The sequence below is a fragment of the Rhopalosiphum maidis genome, chromosome 1 (genome assembly GCF_003676215.2).
Source record: "Rhopalosiphum maidis isolate BTI-1 chromosome 1, ASM367621v3, whole genome shotgun sequence".
NCBI lineage: Eukaryota > Metazoa > Arthropoda > Insecta > Hemiptera > Aphididae > Rhopalosiphum > Rhopalosiphum maidis.
Genome location: NC_040877.1, coordinates 35,176,372 through 35,194,399, shown reverse-complemented (window position 1 = coordinate 35,194,399; position 18,028 = coordinate 35,176,372). Strand labels below are relative to the sequence as shown.

General features: G+C 24.3%; 2 protein-coding genes across 2 annotated transcripts in view; both read left to right on the top strand.

Moving 5' to 3' along the window:
- Positions 1 to 5,320: 5,320 nt before the first annotated feature.
- LOC113549143 lies at positions 5,321 to 11,159 on the top strand. The gene is made up of 8 exons (XM_026950316.1): positions 5,321 to 5,463; positions 5,718 to 5,943; positions 6,025 to 6,089; positions 6,252 to 6,392; positions 6,798 to 6,974; positions 7,128 to 7,343; positions 7,416 to 7,469; positions 11,050 to 11,159. The coding sequence occupies exons 2-8, from the start codon at positions 5,751 to 5,753 to the stop codon at positions 11,089 to 11,091; spliced, it is 888 nt and encodes a 295-aa protein (XP_026806117.1). The 5' UTR covers positions 5,321 to 5,463; positions 5,718 to 5,750; the 3' UTR covers positions 11,092 to 11,159.
- Positions 11,160 to 17,086: 5,927 nt separating this feature from the next.
- Positions 17,087 to 18,028, top strand: part of LOC113559218 (innexin shaking-B) — a 43,079-nt gene continuing 42,137 nt past the window's right edge. The window contains exon 1 of the mRNA XM_026964865.1: positions 17,087 to 17,286. The gene's annotated coding sequence lies outside the window, so the exon portion shown is untranslated. The remainder of the gene's footprint in view (positions 17,287 to 18,028) is intronic.

Here is an 18,028-nt window from a genome sequence, read left to right as displayed (position 1 = left end):
AGCAAAGTTATCAATAACCTCAAATTAAACTTAAAATTATCTACACCACTTATATCATATATATATGACCTAAGCTACACAAATTATACATTTAGAATTGATAAATATTTATCACTTTATTATTATTATTGTGAAATATTTTGCTGGAAATAATCATAAGATATTCATGCATTTATCTTTCATTGAGGATCTTAATCTAGTTTAAAATATTTTAAATTTAGAAAATTATTTTTTTACGGAGTAACTGGATGTCGAAAGAGCTAAATTTAATTTAACAATATTAAGATTGTAAAATCCAAAATTTAAACGTGTGTTATTCAAACGCTTTATTTTGGTATAATCTTATAGTGAATAAGATCTAAACAATATTGTTCTTAATATCTTAGATTCCGAGAGGAGCGATAAATTTATTTATTTTACATTAATGTGTTTATTTGTAAATGTATACAGAATTAGTAGTTGAAAAATGTTTTAACTTGTATGATTGATTCTGATAGAAATTTGATCTAGTTTGTACTTTAAATAGATCAAATTTAAAAATTGTATAAATCCAGTTTTTAAATTCACACGCTTTCTTTACCAAATTACATGAAATGGTTAGAAATACGTTTTTTCCATTACTTTATATTACTAAAAATTCAAATTTTCAAATTTTTTTCTTGTGAATATATAGCATGAAATTCTATTGAACATTAAAATCTAATTTTGAAATTTGCATAAAACTCCTTTCCCTGTCAATTTAAAAACATATAAAAGTAAGCAAAAATAAGTTTTTGAGCACTTTCAAAAAGTGACTTTTCCTTAGAAAAAAATTAAGATTTTCGAAATATACTGTATTTAGTGTATATAGTATATCAAAAAAATGCACATTATTCTCGTGATTATATCATGCAACCTTTGTTTTAAAAAACACACAATACCGTTTATCTCCGTAAAATTACGTGACCAACACATATACAAATAATGTCACCAACACACTTTGATGCTGAAAATTAATTGATTTGAAATATTATTTTGCTAATAAAATCACAAATTTCCTAGATTATGCAAACTTAATTCAAAATAAATTTTAAAACGAATAATTTTAATTTATTTTTTTTATACTTAAGATTTAAAAAATGAGTAATAGATTCCTCATAAGATTTTCCACCCATAATAAAAATCAGTTACCCGAAAAGTTTTATTAATTTTTATGAGCATTTTAAGTTAACGACATCGAATACTCAAACGAATTTTGATATTTCGTTTTAATTCAAAGACGAATAAGTGTAATTATATTTGAAACTTTCATCAAATAGTTATATGATAATTTTATTTATGATAACACTTTAAACATTACTCGGACTCTTTTTCAATTATCTATAGATATTTGAAATTTTAGATTTTGACAGAGCGATTAGAGTATTGATTTTACAATGATGTGTTTATTTTTTTTTTTTTATGAGCACATGTTAAGTAATAAGTCAAAAAATAACCAAAAAATTGAGGAAAAATCGGATTTTTTACTCAAATTTAATTTTCGACTAAATTGATTGTGTGTTTTAATGTAACTCGAAAATGAGTAATGACAGAAATTTAAAATTTCCACCAAAAATTGATATTATCATTTTCTATTTAAGATTAAATTTACTAATTTTCGTAATTAATTTTAAGCTATTTATAGGCATGAAAAATTTTCAATTTTTTCTATAATGTAGTAAAGAAATTATTTGCTCCGTCAAAAATTCTTGAAAATTTAATACAAGATATCAAAAAAGTTATTCTTATATTTATGTCTGTATAAAAATATTAAAAATACACAACTATAATTATTTTTATGTATGCATTTGAAGTTAGAAATTTGACAAAATTCGTGAAAATACAAAAAAATGCAAACTATTTTGTAGTTCAAAGTTCATACAGTGTGTTAATATTTTGTTATGATTTAAAAATATTATTTGTAAGTAAGTACTTGAATTGTTATTTATTTTATATTTTGATGAAATTTACTATAAACAATAACATTTTTGATTTATTTTATAATATTATTTATTTATAAGTACTATGAATCTATTTTTACTGTCTTAGGGTATTTACAGAAAGATGTTATTCAATTTTGAGTTATATAAGTTGTTATACTATGGGTAGAAATATAATATATGATTATAATATTATAAGTAAATACTAATAAAAATGTTTTTGGAAAAAATTAAATCAATCTACCTTAATACTAATAATATAATAAATTACTTTAACAGCAATATTAAAAAAATCATCATGAAATATACTTATAGTGATATAGCCTATATATCCAATAAGCTGAAAGGTCTTCTTTACTCTAAATTGTTTTTTATAGAAAATATAATCCAGCATTGAATTCAAATTTCACACATTCTGTACATTGATTCACTCAACACCAACTGTATGAATAAAACAGAGTAATTCTCACTTGCTCATCTATTTTGTGTTTGATTATTAATTATTTTTATAGCATAACTGCATAAGAAAGATTTCTTATTTTGATATTATTTATGATTTTATAAGGCTCAAAGGTTATATCACATAACCTTAGTATATAAAGATCGATGTCATTGGCAATTTATATGTACAGAAGATTTTTTTCTTGTAGAAACATTCTTGATATTCTATTGCATTGGGAATTTGACAAATCCCTTTTTGGGCATATGAATTTTATACGAATTTTTAATATATATATCATTTTTATTTATAATAATAATATTATATTCTCGACATTTATAATATTTTATTGTATGAGCGGAGTCTAGAATATTATAAGAATTTATGAAAAAAAAAAAAACGTTTGTGATTTTTGTGTTTGCGCTGCGTTACCACACCGAAAGGAACGAATTTGTAATATATCGAAAATTGTTCGATTAATAGGTGTTTTTTTTTTGTATTTTTGGCGTAACGATTATTATTACAGCCCGCGCAATACTTAGCGTATAACCGTTGTAACATTATCAATAATTGTCTATAATTGACGTGTACCCGACTACTCTATATCTTGCGCTCCACGAAACACTTGACCTGGAAACCTTGGTCTACATCAGACGTAGATTTTCCACTATACTTGTAATATTATGTACCTAATGGCTAATTGTATAATAAAATAATTTATAATGTTTATACTCGTATACAGAGTGATTCAAAATTTATGTTACAGCCATCTCTGAAAAATGTATTTTATAAAAGTTTTTTTATTTATAAAACATCTAAAATTATTTATAAGTTTAATATTTGTTTTTATTATTATAGGGAATTGATGGGTTTTTTAAACGTTATGCGAAAACATTTTTTAATATATTTTAGTGATTAAATAACACAAATCTATGTTTGAAAGCAAAGTTTTTAGTAATTTAATTTTTTGCTTATTTTAAGATTATATGATAAATTGGTTGTAACATACATTTTGATTCACTCTATATAATATACTAGTAAATATTTATATTTTATTATGTTCCTATATACCCCACCTCATATATTATGTTCGAATGCTTAGTTTCGCATGTTTTATTATTTCTATGCGTATGACTATGACTATAGTAAACATAATACAATATTATAATTATTAAGGTGCCTATTATACCTATTTTGTACACACGTAAAGCAAGTCGTGTTAGGCCGGTTGGCTTCGTTTGGTCACAGAATCGTAACATTCGATATGGCCCAATATATAAGTCATATATAAATCTGAAACCTATGTATATATAATATAATAATAATAATATATTTTTATTTGTGGTCAATCAGGTGTACTGCAGAACGTTATGGTTATAACTTATTTTTGGCTGAATTTATTTCGTAATCCGGGTACCTATACTTAAATTGGAATTGCGTAAACAAGTGACGGGTCCAGAGAAAAAAATCTAAACAATATAGCATAATTAATTGTTTAGGTTAAAAATTACATTAATTTCATTCATCTTATAGTTAATAATCTGTTTATTGTTTTACAAAGATAAACTAGACATTTGTATAAAGCTAGGCCAAAATATTTTTAATTTTCCTCTCGTCAAAAAATATTAGAAATTCAAATTTGTATATTTCTTTTTCAATTCTATAGAAGATCTTACCTATACTAATACAAATATACAATTAATACTCTGCCGCTCTGGTCTTAGTTTTTTTGTATTATTATTTAATTCACTTCGATATTAGTATATTTATTTTATATTATAGTCATACTACTCATACTGCCAGACGCCAGTAAATATTAGTACTTATTTATAATCAACGGTAATACTTATTCTAATTACTCAAAACGTCACTTTAAAATTCACTTCCTGACAGTTCTGCTGCAGTGCTGCCTAATAGACATAATATTTCAATTTTAAAAATGTGTATCTATATTTCAGCGTATAGCTTCTTATATAAACTTGGTAAAACTATATATGTATATTATACTTCACTATTTTTTTAAAATAACAAATGTCAAATTGCGGTAATTTCTAACTAATGCGAAATAATTAAAAAAAATTAAATGAAAAAATCAGAATAAGCTAAAAATTTGTTTTTTTATTATCTAGGTACTTAGGTATGCAAGATTATTTAAGATAACAATAATTGAAATTAATTATGTGTTTTAAATGTTTGATTTATGTAAGACTTGATGAAGAGTTTTTTTGGCATACTTAATATTTATAATTATAGATTTATTATCTATTTAATATACTTTTTTATAATTTATGAATTTTCGATTTTATATTTTGATATGTTATAAGAACTAAAATTAAATAATTAACCGTGAATTATTATAACACTTTATTTATTGTTTATTATTGGTTATTATTATATTATCTACTTAAATTTAATATGTAGGTAGGTATGTATTTACATTGTTGTGTTTATAATAACATAAAGGAGAATATTTATTTAAATTATGAGTGAAAGATGTTCTTAAATTACAATAAAAATGTTTCTATTTTGAATAGTTTGATTCTTGGTTTGATAATTGATATTTGAATTTCCATAACTTCCAAGGCCTAACGCACAGTTTTTGTAGCAGATATTATATAATATCTTCCAAGACCCTGGCGTCATTGCGGCGTGGAAAAGTGATGCATTCCTGTGTTAATAATATTCAGCCCGTTGAGTATAATAATTTAGACTATGGTGTTAGAAAAGATTAAAAGAATTAAGAAGTTCCAACACTAATTATTTGGACCAAAATATGTATCCACTTTTATGTAATTGGTACATGCATGGTGGTTTGTCGCTCCTGAGTGGCTGTTTCCTTATCAGCAACAGGCTGTATATTATTGTGATATTATTATTGTATGACTGATAATATTTTCACGATAATAACTGATAACCGTTTTTTGAAAATCTTCATGACAATAAATATTACTTAGATTAATAAATAATTTTATTGTTTAAACATATTATTATAAATCAGTTTTAAACATCATTTTGGATTTCGATTTTAACTTTTTGCATTGTATTTCGCAATAATCTACTGAACAAGTAAGTAATATATCTAATCTTTAAATTCCAATATACCTTTGTTGAATATTTTATTTTAAAATAGGTAATTTACAAACATCATAGCCAATATTTGAATTAAATCTTTGTTCATTCTTCATCATAGAAGTAGACTGTTATAAGCTGGCACACATTGTGTGTATTTTATTTGTGTCTATTTGTTCACTTGCTTTACATCATATGATAGTGGTGAATTAATTAATTATGTATTTTAATGTAATTTTTATTTTTTCCAGTTCATCACAAATAGTACATCATAATTTTACGTTATGAAGGCTTTTTTGGAATGGGTGCGTAATTGTTTCACTAAGGTCGACTTGATGCACTTAGTTGATATTGATGATGAAAATCTTCAATTATTAATATTCCAGAATGGACCCAGCAGAGATGAATTTATAAAGGTTTTGGTTTATAAACTGTTATTGGATATTGATCCTGAGTCTGAATACTCAAAAACATATGGTAATAATAAACTGTATATTAATTAAATAATGTATGAGTTGAAGGTATTGTTACTAATATATAATATATTATTTCTTTTAGATTTAGAATATATACTTGTGTCATTTGGTTTGTTGAATAAAAAAACTGCTCAAAATTTTTTAGAAGTAAGTGAAATTACTTAGTAAATAAATATTTTTTTAAAATATAGTTTTTAGCAAAAAAATATTGAGTTAATAGGATTTTGGGAATTTTTTATATACCTACTAATCAATTAATTTTTTGTAGCGTCAATTTTTTATTAAATCAATGTATATTTTTATTTTTAGGGTAATATGTCAACAAAGTTACATATAGCTACATGGAAAATAATTATTGAATCTTTGATACCAACTACAACAATCACCAATCAATATCCGAGATATGAAGAACTAATGAATACCATTTATGAAAAGAGTAATTATTTTCGAGTAAGAGTTAATATGAATTGGTTATTACTTATTAATATTGTTATTTGATTAAAGTCTAGAGCAGACTATCGTGTAAAATGTGTTGATTGATAATGCATAATTTTATATTGTTATTCAATTTATTCCAATAGCATGTAAGTTATAGGGTCAGCAATACTTGTCCTGTTAAAAAACTAAAAAGGAAAATAAAACAATGTATATTTAATTTAATTAAAAAATAAAAACAAATTGTTTAGTTTCATTACTTATATTTGTATAAGTATAAAATACTTATGCAGGTACATATTTTATTGTATTTTGCTTAACACAATGTTTTTTTGGAGCTTGTTTATTATAATACTAGCTTATACTATTTAAATATTCAATAAATCTTAATCATCTGTTTTACTTATTATAATTTTTTAGACTGCTGAAAATAAAAATTATCTACCTCCAGAACTTATATCAAAGTTGAAAATTGAAACAGCTTTAAACGAAAACAGTGAGAGTATTGATGAAATTGCAGACCAGTTAATCAAGCTCATAAATAAACAAATAATACATGATGGAAATAATGATTTTAAATCTCCCTCAAATTGTGAGGTAGGTAAAATGAAACATAAATATGTAAATAATCAAAATATATATGGTAGGTATGTAGTATATTGCTAATACATAATAGCAATTATTTATAAAATTCAAACATGAATACAGAAAAAAAAAAAATAAATTTTAAATATATTCTACTATTCCTAGGAACAATCATTAGATTCAAACTCAGAATTTATGGACTTGATATCAATACAAAAAGAAGTTGATCAATGTATTAAGATTTCAAATGACAAAAAGATAACTCCATTAAATAATGAAGGTTCAATCAAAATGACCCCACAAGAGTTTCTTGAACTAACAGAAAAACAAAATTTGATTCATACTGATAATTTAGAATTCAAATTAGAATATATCTATAAGGTTAATTTAAATCTTTTTAGACTTAATATATCAATAATATTGTTGGTTTTAATTGTTTTATTTGTTTTTCAGCTTGTAAAAGCTGAACAAGATTTGCAGATCTTAGCTGATTCATTAATAGTACAGGTATAGTATTATGAATTATTATTTACATTTTTATTACATTGTAATAATACAATAATTATAATAAGATAAGATGATAAATATTGAAAAGTATGAAAAATATTTAATTTTATACCTATGTAAAATCAATAATTGTATGCATGATCAAATATTTTTACTTTATTTTGCTACAGTCGAGTTGCAATAACTTGAATTTGTTTTTATTCCCCTAGATGGCCTATACATATAAATATATATACAATAAATATTATGTTTATATATAAAGTTGAGTTAGATATCTCAAAGTGAATTTTTATCTCCCTTCAACTTAGAGCTATTGCAGTTCGACTGTATTAATTTACATTACTATTCAATACTCATATAATATGTATTATATTATAGGTAGTTTACCCAAAGTGTAAAAATTAAGAGGATGTTATACCCGCATATGTTGTCTCTGTCTTACATACTTATAATATGGAATATTTTCATTTAGCAAAATTAATTTTGTTATGTTATCTTTAATATTAGAGTAAATTTACCTATTATTAAATTTAAAGGTAAGAATATTATCTAGGAAATGTCAAATGATTTAATTGAAATCATCATTTTAAAATGAGTTATTGCTAAGTAAAATATTACAACTTAAAAATGTTCATAACTCACTTTAAAATAATTTTAAAATGATGATTTCAATAAAAGCATACAATAGTTTCTAGATAATATTCTTACCTTTAAATTTGATAATAGGTAAATTTACTTTAACATTAAAGCTAACATCACAAAATGTGTTCTGCTCAACGCAAATTTGCTATGATGTACGTTAGTAAGATAGAGTCAACACATATGGGTATTATGTCCTCTTAAAAAGGTAGTGAATTTTTTTCTTAACTACATTAATAACTCATTTACTTTTTATTAGGTTATCTTTAACAAGGTCATGCAAATTAATTATAATTTATAGGTATTTTACTTAATTACAGTTAAAATAAGTAGGTTGCATATTTTTATTAAAATTAACTAAACTATTGTATCCTTTAATATTTAGTTGGATAAAAATATTACTAATACAATTAATGTATTTATCAATTAAATAATAATTAATAATCTTATAATTGAAAATTATTTCTTGGTCTTACATTTTATATAAGTAATTTTTATTTCCATATTCTGTTTAACAAAAATCACTATTGTAATTTTAGCTTAAAAGCATTTTCCTGTTGAAATATTTTATAAATACATTGTTAATCAAAAAATTTAAAATATTGTAAATAACTATACAAATTGTAGTTATGTTACATTATAATGAACATTTAAGGCTAATTATAAAATATATAATGGATATAGTGAAAATCTGTTATAATGATTCTCAAGGGATTAATACAATTTGTCGTTATAGTTGGTAGGAGCCAAGGGGTAATAATAATAACTAGTTATAAAAAAATTTAAACAAAAGTTTTAAGTCTTATGTAGTGGCTTATTAAAAGGGATCAGGGGGTGGGGGTGTCTTGGCCTTAGGTAATACAATGTTTTTATTTTAATAATGCAAAATTATTTTACAATTTTAAATTAATATAATAAGCAATAATATTTGTAAAAATGTATAAAATAATTTTAGTAAGATTAATGCACTCTTCTCAGACCTCCTTATTTAATGTTTGGGTGAAGTGGGTTGTTGAAAATTTTTCTGTTGGACGCAAATTTTGATGTTATGCCATAGTTCTTCAGTTTACGTATCATAATGAATATTAAGTAATAGTTGATAATTAATATTAATCAAAGTCTAATTTATGTATGGACATGTAATGATGGACATTTTACAATATAATTTATGTTATGGTAAATTTGTTTATAAAAACATATAATTTGAATTGTTTTTAGATTAGTTGACAAAGTGATACATTAACTACATTATCTTAATTATTATTATCTACATGTTACAATTAATACAATTGATGAATTATAGCATCTATCTTCAATCCTAAAGTAGTAAAATATTGATATTGTGTGTTAATTCTGTTGTTGAATCAGTTTCATTGTTATAACTTCTCTTTACCAAAAATATTTTGGACTGATATATTTAGTTGCTTTAATAGTGTGGACATAATAGCTGAAGTCATTATAATTATTATTTTCATTAATATTTTGGTTATAAAAAATAAAATATTGTATATCAGTAATTCTTAAACTGTGATCTGTGCTATCAATGCTTTTGGCCATGGACTCATAACATAAATAATAATAGTTTAGTAAAACTTCTAAATTATGAAATTTTATGGAAAAAAAAAATAATGTGTATTTTAAGGAAATTAGTCCATTAAATAAAATAAAATTATAGTTTGATATCCAAAAAACATTTTGTTAAAAAGTAATTATTTGCAAGTTTTTTTGTATATTATTATTTTACACTCAAGTTGTCTCAATTTTTTTTCTCATATAGCTTATCGTATTTTTTATTAAATATGAGATTTATTGTAAAAAATTGTATAAAGATAAAAGTTATTTGATTGAAAACTGAGGAGGAATGCTTTAAAAAAGTTTAAAAGTCTTTTATTAGGGGTACGTATATTTTAGTATTTCAAAAGCTTAAGAACTGCTGTTTTATATTATCATTTATAAAAGATGTTAAAAGTCTGATTACCATAATATTATTATAAAATATTTTTATGTCTATATGGCTAGATCTACAACAGCCAAAGATATTGCATGAGATCAAACTTATAAAAAGCCAAGAAGGTAATGGCAATTTGTTTCCATTATTTTTTTTTTTTTTAATTTTTGAAATATTGTTTTAAATACATTAAAGTTTTGTATCTTAATATATATTTATTTTAAAATTTAAAATAGTTTGTGCGTAATATTATTTAATTTTTAAAAGTTCTAAATAGATCACATTATGTATACATATATACAATTTATTAGGCATTATTAATTGTGTAGTATGGTTTACAAATCTCATTATTTAATTGTTTTACACTTGCATGATATTGTCATTAATATATAAATATATTATATATATTATATTGTCATCCAAATTGTGACAAATAAATACTTGTCAAGTGTTCTTCAGAAATAAAGTTTGGAGTTACGTGAGTTGAAGAAGTGATGTGGGTAAAGTGATTTAGAATCATCTGAAAAAGTTTTTTTCAAACTTTAGCTTCTTGCTTTTTATCCTAGTAAGAAACTTTTGTTCATTTTTTTTAGACTTTATAATACATAATATGCAGGTAGTGTTAATATATATATAAAATAATGTGGTGCAATTTTTATAGCACATGTGATATTTGATTTCACATACATTTTTTAAAGGAAATGTTGAAATTAAAAACAATTTTGAAAACTATTAATAATATAGTCTAATCAGTTAAATTTGTAATTTTATATTTAACATTAATAACTGATTTGAAGTAAATATAATTTATAGATATGTTTATGTTTTTAAGTTCAAGTTATGCATTGTACATTTTTATATATGTTAGCCTTTCAAAAATTATTATATTAAGTTGTAATTTTAGGAAAACATGTTTATCGTTAGATAATATTATAAATACCTTTTGATTTTTCACTAGCTGATGTTATATTTTTAATTAATATTTTTTTTCAGTCTATGTCGGATAACAAAGAATGTCAAAGAAAAACGTCATAAACTCCAGTTAATTATATGTAAATTAAATTTGTGTAATAATAATAATAATAATATGTATAAAATTTAAATTTTTTTTGAATGTGAAGTTATATATTTTTATATTTTTATTATTTATATTATATCTAATATCTTATAAAAAAGATTCAAATTATGTTAAAGTATTTGATAATTTTGATACTTATTACAGCATACAAATTTGAAATTATTTAGATACAATTTATTTGTGTTTTCAAGACAATTTTAGTAACCTAACTTTTTTATTATTTTACTTTCTTGAAAATTCCATTCCAAATGTTTGCACTTGGTAGTAGTTGTTAATGGTAATATTATGTTACATTGTTACTAACACCTTTTTTTATGTAATGGAAGTGAAATTAGTGTAATATGTGTCATATGATAACAATAATTTAATTTTCGTATATTCCTATTAAAATTTAAAATACAGTTAACTTTATAATTTAAGTGTAATGTTTAAGTCTTTACTTTTAAATCTAAGATATAATTTTTGAGTTTTCAAGGCAAGTTAACTTAACGATAAAATGTTAACAAGTTTATTGTTCAGTTGAATTTTGTTAAAGTAAACAGAAATAAATGTAATTTTATTAAAAGAATAAAATCAAACAAATTATTTATTTTAAGAATACTAGAATGATAGACTTGTTTGCGATTAATATTGTTATTTAGTAGATAGGTTCGTGCTATATTATGTATCTGATAGGTAGGTACCTATCATTAAAAATTCTACTCACTTTTTTCCAAGTCACAATTAAAATGCGATTGGTTGTTGTCAATTTTCGATTGGTGTATTACAATTTTATACTTTTAAGGACTTTTCGTGTTTCTGTGGGCCACTTTTTTTTTGGCCAAATTCACTGCCATCACACGTTTACCACGGTTATCCAACCTACAATCACTATTTTTTTAAAATAAATATGGCGTACGAATGAGACGTCTAATTTACCATGACATCTGGGTGTATTGTATCATATATATATATAACCCCTGCAATCTTTAAATTACCATAATGCGTGTTTTTACGGCGTTATTTGGTTTTGCGCAGATGCGCGTGTATTTCACTCATCTATGATTTATACTGGAAAGATAAAGACTATAAAATTTATAGTTTTTATCTTACTGGTTTATCACGTAGATACTTTACTATAGCAGTACCTATACGCTGTATGAATAACAAATAATAGTATGCACTATGTTGTGTCGTTGCAGGTGTCAAACATTTGGAATCAGAATAGATATAGGTACCTAATAAAATAAAATAATATTTATTTATATTATTTACATTTTTGACTCTCACAGATCTGCATACTGTTCACAATCGCATGCTTGTGTGGTGATATACATTTACAACTTAGATTCATCGGGTGACTTAATGCATAAAAGTTTATTTACCTACATTAGGTTGGTAAGTATGTTTAGGCAGGTAAAATAATTGTGTTATAGTCAAAACATTTTTTGATTTGTATTTATATTTTATGTAACAATAATAGGAACAAACAGGCGTCTGTAATCCACCACAAAAAATATCAAAAAAAGTAGGTAGGTATATTATATTATTTTAATTTGTACTTCTAAAAATGAATTATAAATCTCCGTCTATAGAAGAATAACTAATAAAATAAATTTATATAGGCACTACTACCTATATATAACTATATAAACATAATTACTATATATATTAAATTATTAACCTAACTTAATATATAACTGATAGTAATTTATATAGTATATATAATATGGTGGTAGTGTGAATTTTTTGTTAGCGAGACAACACAATTTTAGTTGTATCGTCCACATATTTTATAAGCTCGGTATCACACAACCACTCTTTCTCTTTTCCATTAGTATTAAATTATGGAAACCAATTTTCAGTAAGTATTTTACTTACCTACTTAAAATAATACGATAATTATTGGCTTATCATTACTTCATTATAAATGCAAGTATCTATTGTAAACCATTATTATTGTTTCGCCAAACTATAACATCATAATAATATCGGAATATAGTTATTTTATTTGTCTATTATAATTAAGTTTTGGTCAATTATAATTGTGATGATTAAATATAATAGTCTTATTTAAATAAAAGATTTTAGAGTAGGTATGTTTTGAACCACCGTCGATATATTGCAGCGTACTTACCTAAGTTCTAAATTGTCAAGTTTGATTGTTGTAAGTATTGACATTATATCTTATATTATTGCTAATTTTAAATTCGTGTTATTTCAATATGATGTGGCAGAGTGGACATTTCAGAAGTTATCTCGTACTGTTAAACTGTTGTTAGGAATTTGGCTGTTCTTCTAATGTTTGTTCTTAAATGGCTGACTTACTGATTACTAAAGAATTAAAGTTTTAAACTAATACAGCATCACATAATTTATTTTATAATCTATAATAATTGAGATTATAATAGTAATATACTACAACATAGCTTAAAGTTTTATGATTAATTAAAAGTTTAACATTTTGAAATGCATTTGTTTGTGAGAGACGATGTTCTTCTTCCCATTTATTAAATATTAAATAAATTTATTAATTTTGTAAGCATTTAGCGTTTTTGTGCTTTTGGTTTCATACAGTACCAGTACCTATTAAAGTTCTATAATTACTTATTCATTAATGCATTGTTAATAATTTTTCTAGTGATTTATAATATAGTGCTATCTGAATTATTATTAATGAAAGAAATGGTTGTTAATTTATTGTGCTTAGATAATAAGCAGAGGTGGCTTTAGGGTAGGGTTTTTTTTTTTTTTTTTTGGAGGGGGGCGCATATATATCACACAAATTTTTTTTTGCTTAAAAATCACTGTCTCATATTACCCACATTAGTTATTTGTATAAAATATTATGCAAAATAATACACAAGTCAATAAGATAAAAAATTCTAATAAAAATCTAATTTTTGATTTCTATTTTTTTTTTGCGATCGATGTATTACTGGCGTAGTACTTATTACGCGAAAATAAAATATAACAACTTACTAATGAAAATTTACAATTTACAAAAGCGATATTTTATTATTTATTATACTAATATGATATAGGTAATAACATTATATATCGTAATAATAAAAGTGTATAATTATTATATTAAATTCACCTTTTTTTTTTTGATTTGGTGGGCATGGCTCTTTGAGCCCCTCTAAAGCCGTCACTAATAATAACTATGGATCATAATCTACAGTCTCCACTCTTCCATAACAACATAGGTAATTTTATAATTAACGTTTCCTTCATTGTAGTATGATTACTGATGGATATTTTTGTTAAAAATTGTGTATAACTGTAGAATATATGTTTGCGAGTCAACCGCTATGTCATATACTAGAAGTGACTTATACATTTTGAGGTTTATATACATCCAGGATTGGAGACAGAGAGAGAAAGAGTAAGAGATCCGTAAAGTTATAAATCGAGTCCGTTAGGCGACACCTCTCGGCTCAAAATATGTTTACTGCAACGTAATGTCTATTTAAAATGCGAGCGGTGTTAAAAAAAAATAATGATAAAAATAATAGTTATAATAGTTATAATAATAATAATCCGTTCCAGCGTGCGGGGATCGCGTATTGCGGTAATAGTAAATTATATATATACATTATACAATATACATATACAACAACGGTGAGCGGACGAAAAATGTATTCCAGTGATAATCCTGTAGTTAAAATAACTCGGTGACGTCACACGTCGTTCTTTCCTATTCTGGCTTTCAGATTCTGGGCACAGTGATTAAACCTCAATGGCGGACCGTATATTATAATAATATACATACAATCTAATCGACCAGCACCATATCAGTTTGTTTTTTATGAAATATTTTTACCATTTTTGCCGTATTTAAATGAATTGCGACGTGTGTTACCTTTGTCATAATATTAACTACTTATGTAAAACTAAAATTTAAATCATAAATATGGTAAGTAGATACTTCGTTAGGGAAAAGGCATGGAATACTCATATAGTTGGTACCTAATTTGTAAAAATAAATTACGTATTAGAGTTACGTCGCTAAACAATATTTGCACCCAGTCTGGGTGCATATTGTACTGAACGAAATTGTGTAAGATTTGGTATGTTGTTGATATTCATTGTTGATAGGTAGGTATAAGTTTAGAGAGTTATTTATTTTTGAAATACTGTGTAGGTATTGTGTAGGTAATAACGCAAAACTTTAAAGTTGTAAACTGTTAAATTAACTTATTATTATAGCCTATAGGTACTACAACAATTCCACCTAACTAAAACTTAAGTATTACACAATGAAACTAGTTCATGTATTTTATGCTAAAAATGAGTTAAAATATTAATAAAATTATATATTATTTAAAGGAAAAGCTAATGTAAATATTTGTTAAACATTTTATCTATGGTTATTTATTTTTGAATCACAAAAAAAAAATTTCCGTTAATTTTTAACATTTTAATAATACTAAAAATTTTTTATTTTGACTTTTTTATAATACAAACTTGATCCAATTTTATTATTGCGTATACATGTATAAAAAAACATCATTGTATCGATACATTTATGATTCATCGCTTCGCGCTCAGAATCTAAAAATAATACAATTTCTTTACCTATTAATATAAGGACACATATATTAACGTACAGTATACATATGATATACAAATGAATATTTTATGATGGCAGCAGTATATTATAGAACTAATTAGAATCATGATAAAGCATACAAAAAAAAAAAAAAAATTGACGAATTTAACAGATAAATATTATTTTTAAGACTAAACTATGGAAATATTGAGCTATAAATTATAATTGCCAGCTGTAGGTTAGGTATACGTGACATTTTCTTCTAGTTGTGCATTTTTCTTTATAACAAAGTTTTTTAAAATAATAAGTAGTATGTAATAGGCAACTTAAATAATTATTGTTAATTTTTATAAAAAATTAATTAGACTGAGATTGTATGGGGTGGTTGAACTCCACATTTAACCCTTCCTTCCCGAACATTGCTCATCGAAAATACTTTGTATATTGTTTAATGCAGATAAAGTACATCGGACTACTTATTGAGTATTGATTCCGTGACCTTACTTTCCAGTCAATTTTTATATTGAAAATATGATAGAAATAACCTTATTGCAAAAATAAAACGAACACAATTTGATATAATTCATCTACTTTCTCTAGCATTAACTTACAAGTTTCAATATAAAATCTCAGCGGGGAACTGTAAACACTTACACTATACAGTGAATTGCCCTATAACGAAGGCTATCATTTCAAAAACAACCTACCCATACATATAGGGATGCTGAATAATATATTGTAGGCAAATTATATAATTGAAACAATTTATATAATATACATACTTTTAGTTAATGACGTGTATTCACATATATTTTCATATTATACCTACTGCAGTCAAACAATGTAAAAATTGGTTTTATATAGTTATAAATATATTATAATTTATGTGTTTAAAAATATTTTAATTGACACCATGGGATTAAAAATATTATGTAATGTTAAATCATTTTATTCCATAAGAACATTATAGGCTAGTCTCTTTTTTAAAGAAATCTATTTAATATTTGATTTAAAAATGTTGTATAATGTTGTTGGTCGATAAGTAATCGCAAAAAAATAAATAAAGCATTTAAGTTTTTCAATCAATTGACTAACTAAATTATATGACTATAATTGGTATTACATATGATATAAATGACCTGTATATTTTTCTTGATAGTCATGATTTGACTTATTGAGTCCTATTGATATAAAAAAATACTGATTTTATGATTTTTATGATACCATTATATGTTATATATATATATATATAAAAAAAAAAATAAACTGATATTTATTTTCGACGACATTGTGTATTATGTGTAAGATGTAACACTAAAACGTTAAATTTTTTATGTGATGTATATTGTGTGTAAATGTATAAATACTAAACTTATTGCTGGATTTGATCATTCAGCGGTTATGTGTATTATATGATCCCACGAAGATAAATTATTTGAAAGTATTACTATTTGTCACCTGCAGGCTGCAACTATACGAGTATATACTGCCATACTGGACCTGGATATTGATTCATATAAGCCGTGTGTTTCGTGATTTTGGACAAAGTTCAACTTGTACCTGTGTCAGTGTCGAGTTTGAAATCAGTTTTTCGAATAAATTTTAAATACATACCACGGTAAGTTAAATGTTGAATATTATAAATTATACAAAATGTGACTGTTTGAAAAGTGAAAACGAGACTGAAAAATATACTGTTCTGACTATGTGATATATAGTTTATATAAAGCGGGAATGTGGGATGGTGAACAACTTCGGAATATTCATAATTGAAGACGAAAGGATATATTTTGGTCCACACCGGGTGTTTAATTTATATGTTTACACATTATTTGATTAGGATGTTACGTCGTTACATCATTTTTCGTGTCAAATTAAATAAAAATCAAACGGTGCGTTAATTTAATTTTTCTTGAAATAAAAAAAAATTTTAAGGGAAAGTCTCATGATTTTGATTGTGAAAATGGCACAATTCGAGGTTTTGAGTGATGCTAAAGGTATAGAGCGGTGTGGAGTGATGATTGTGAAGACGACAGACATACAATTAAAATAGGAGTTGTGTTTATCGTTTTCTTTTTCTTTGTGTCACGATGAGGATTTATTTTTTTCAAAAATATTATATAGAGAGATTTGATCCAGCGTAAAAGCCGTAAATAACGAATGGACGGTTAGAAAAGGCTGAAATAGAACGAAATGCGTGTGCATCCCAGTGTCCGTTTTTATCGCTTTTTAACTTTTTCTTATTCGCAGTTTTCAGTTATCCCTGTAAAAACGTGTACGTTAGCTAGATTTAATTCACCCACTCACATGATATTGATAAATGACAGGATGATATGTAAAAATACGTTCGAAATAAATTA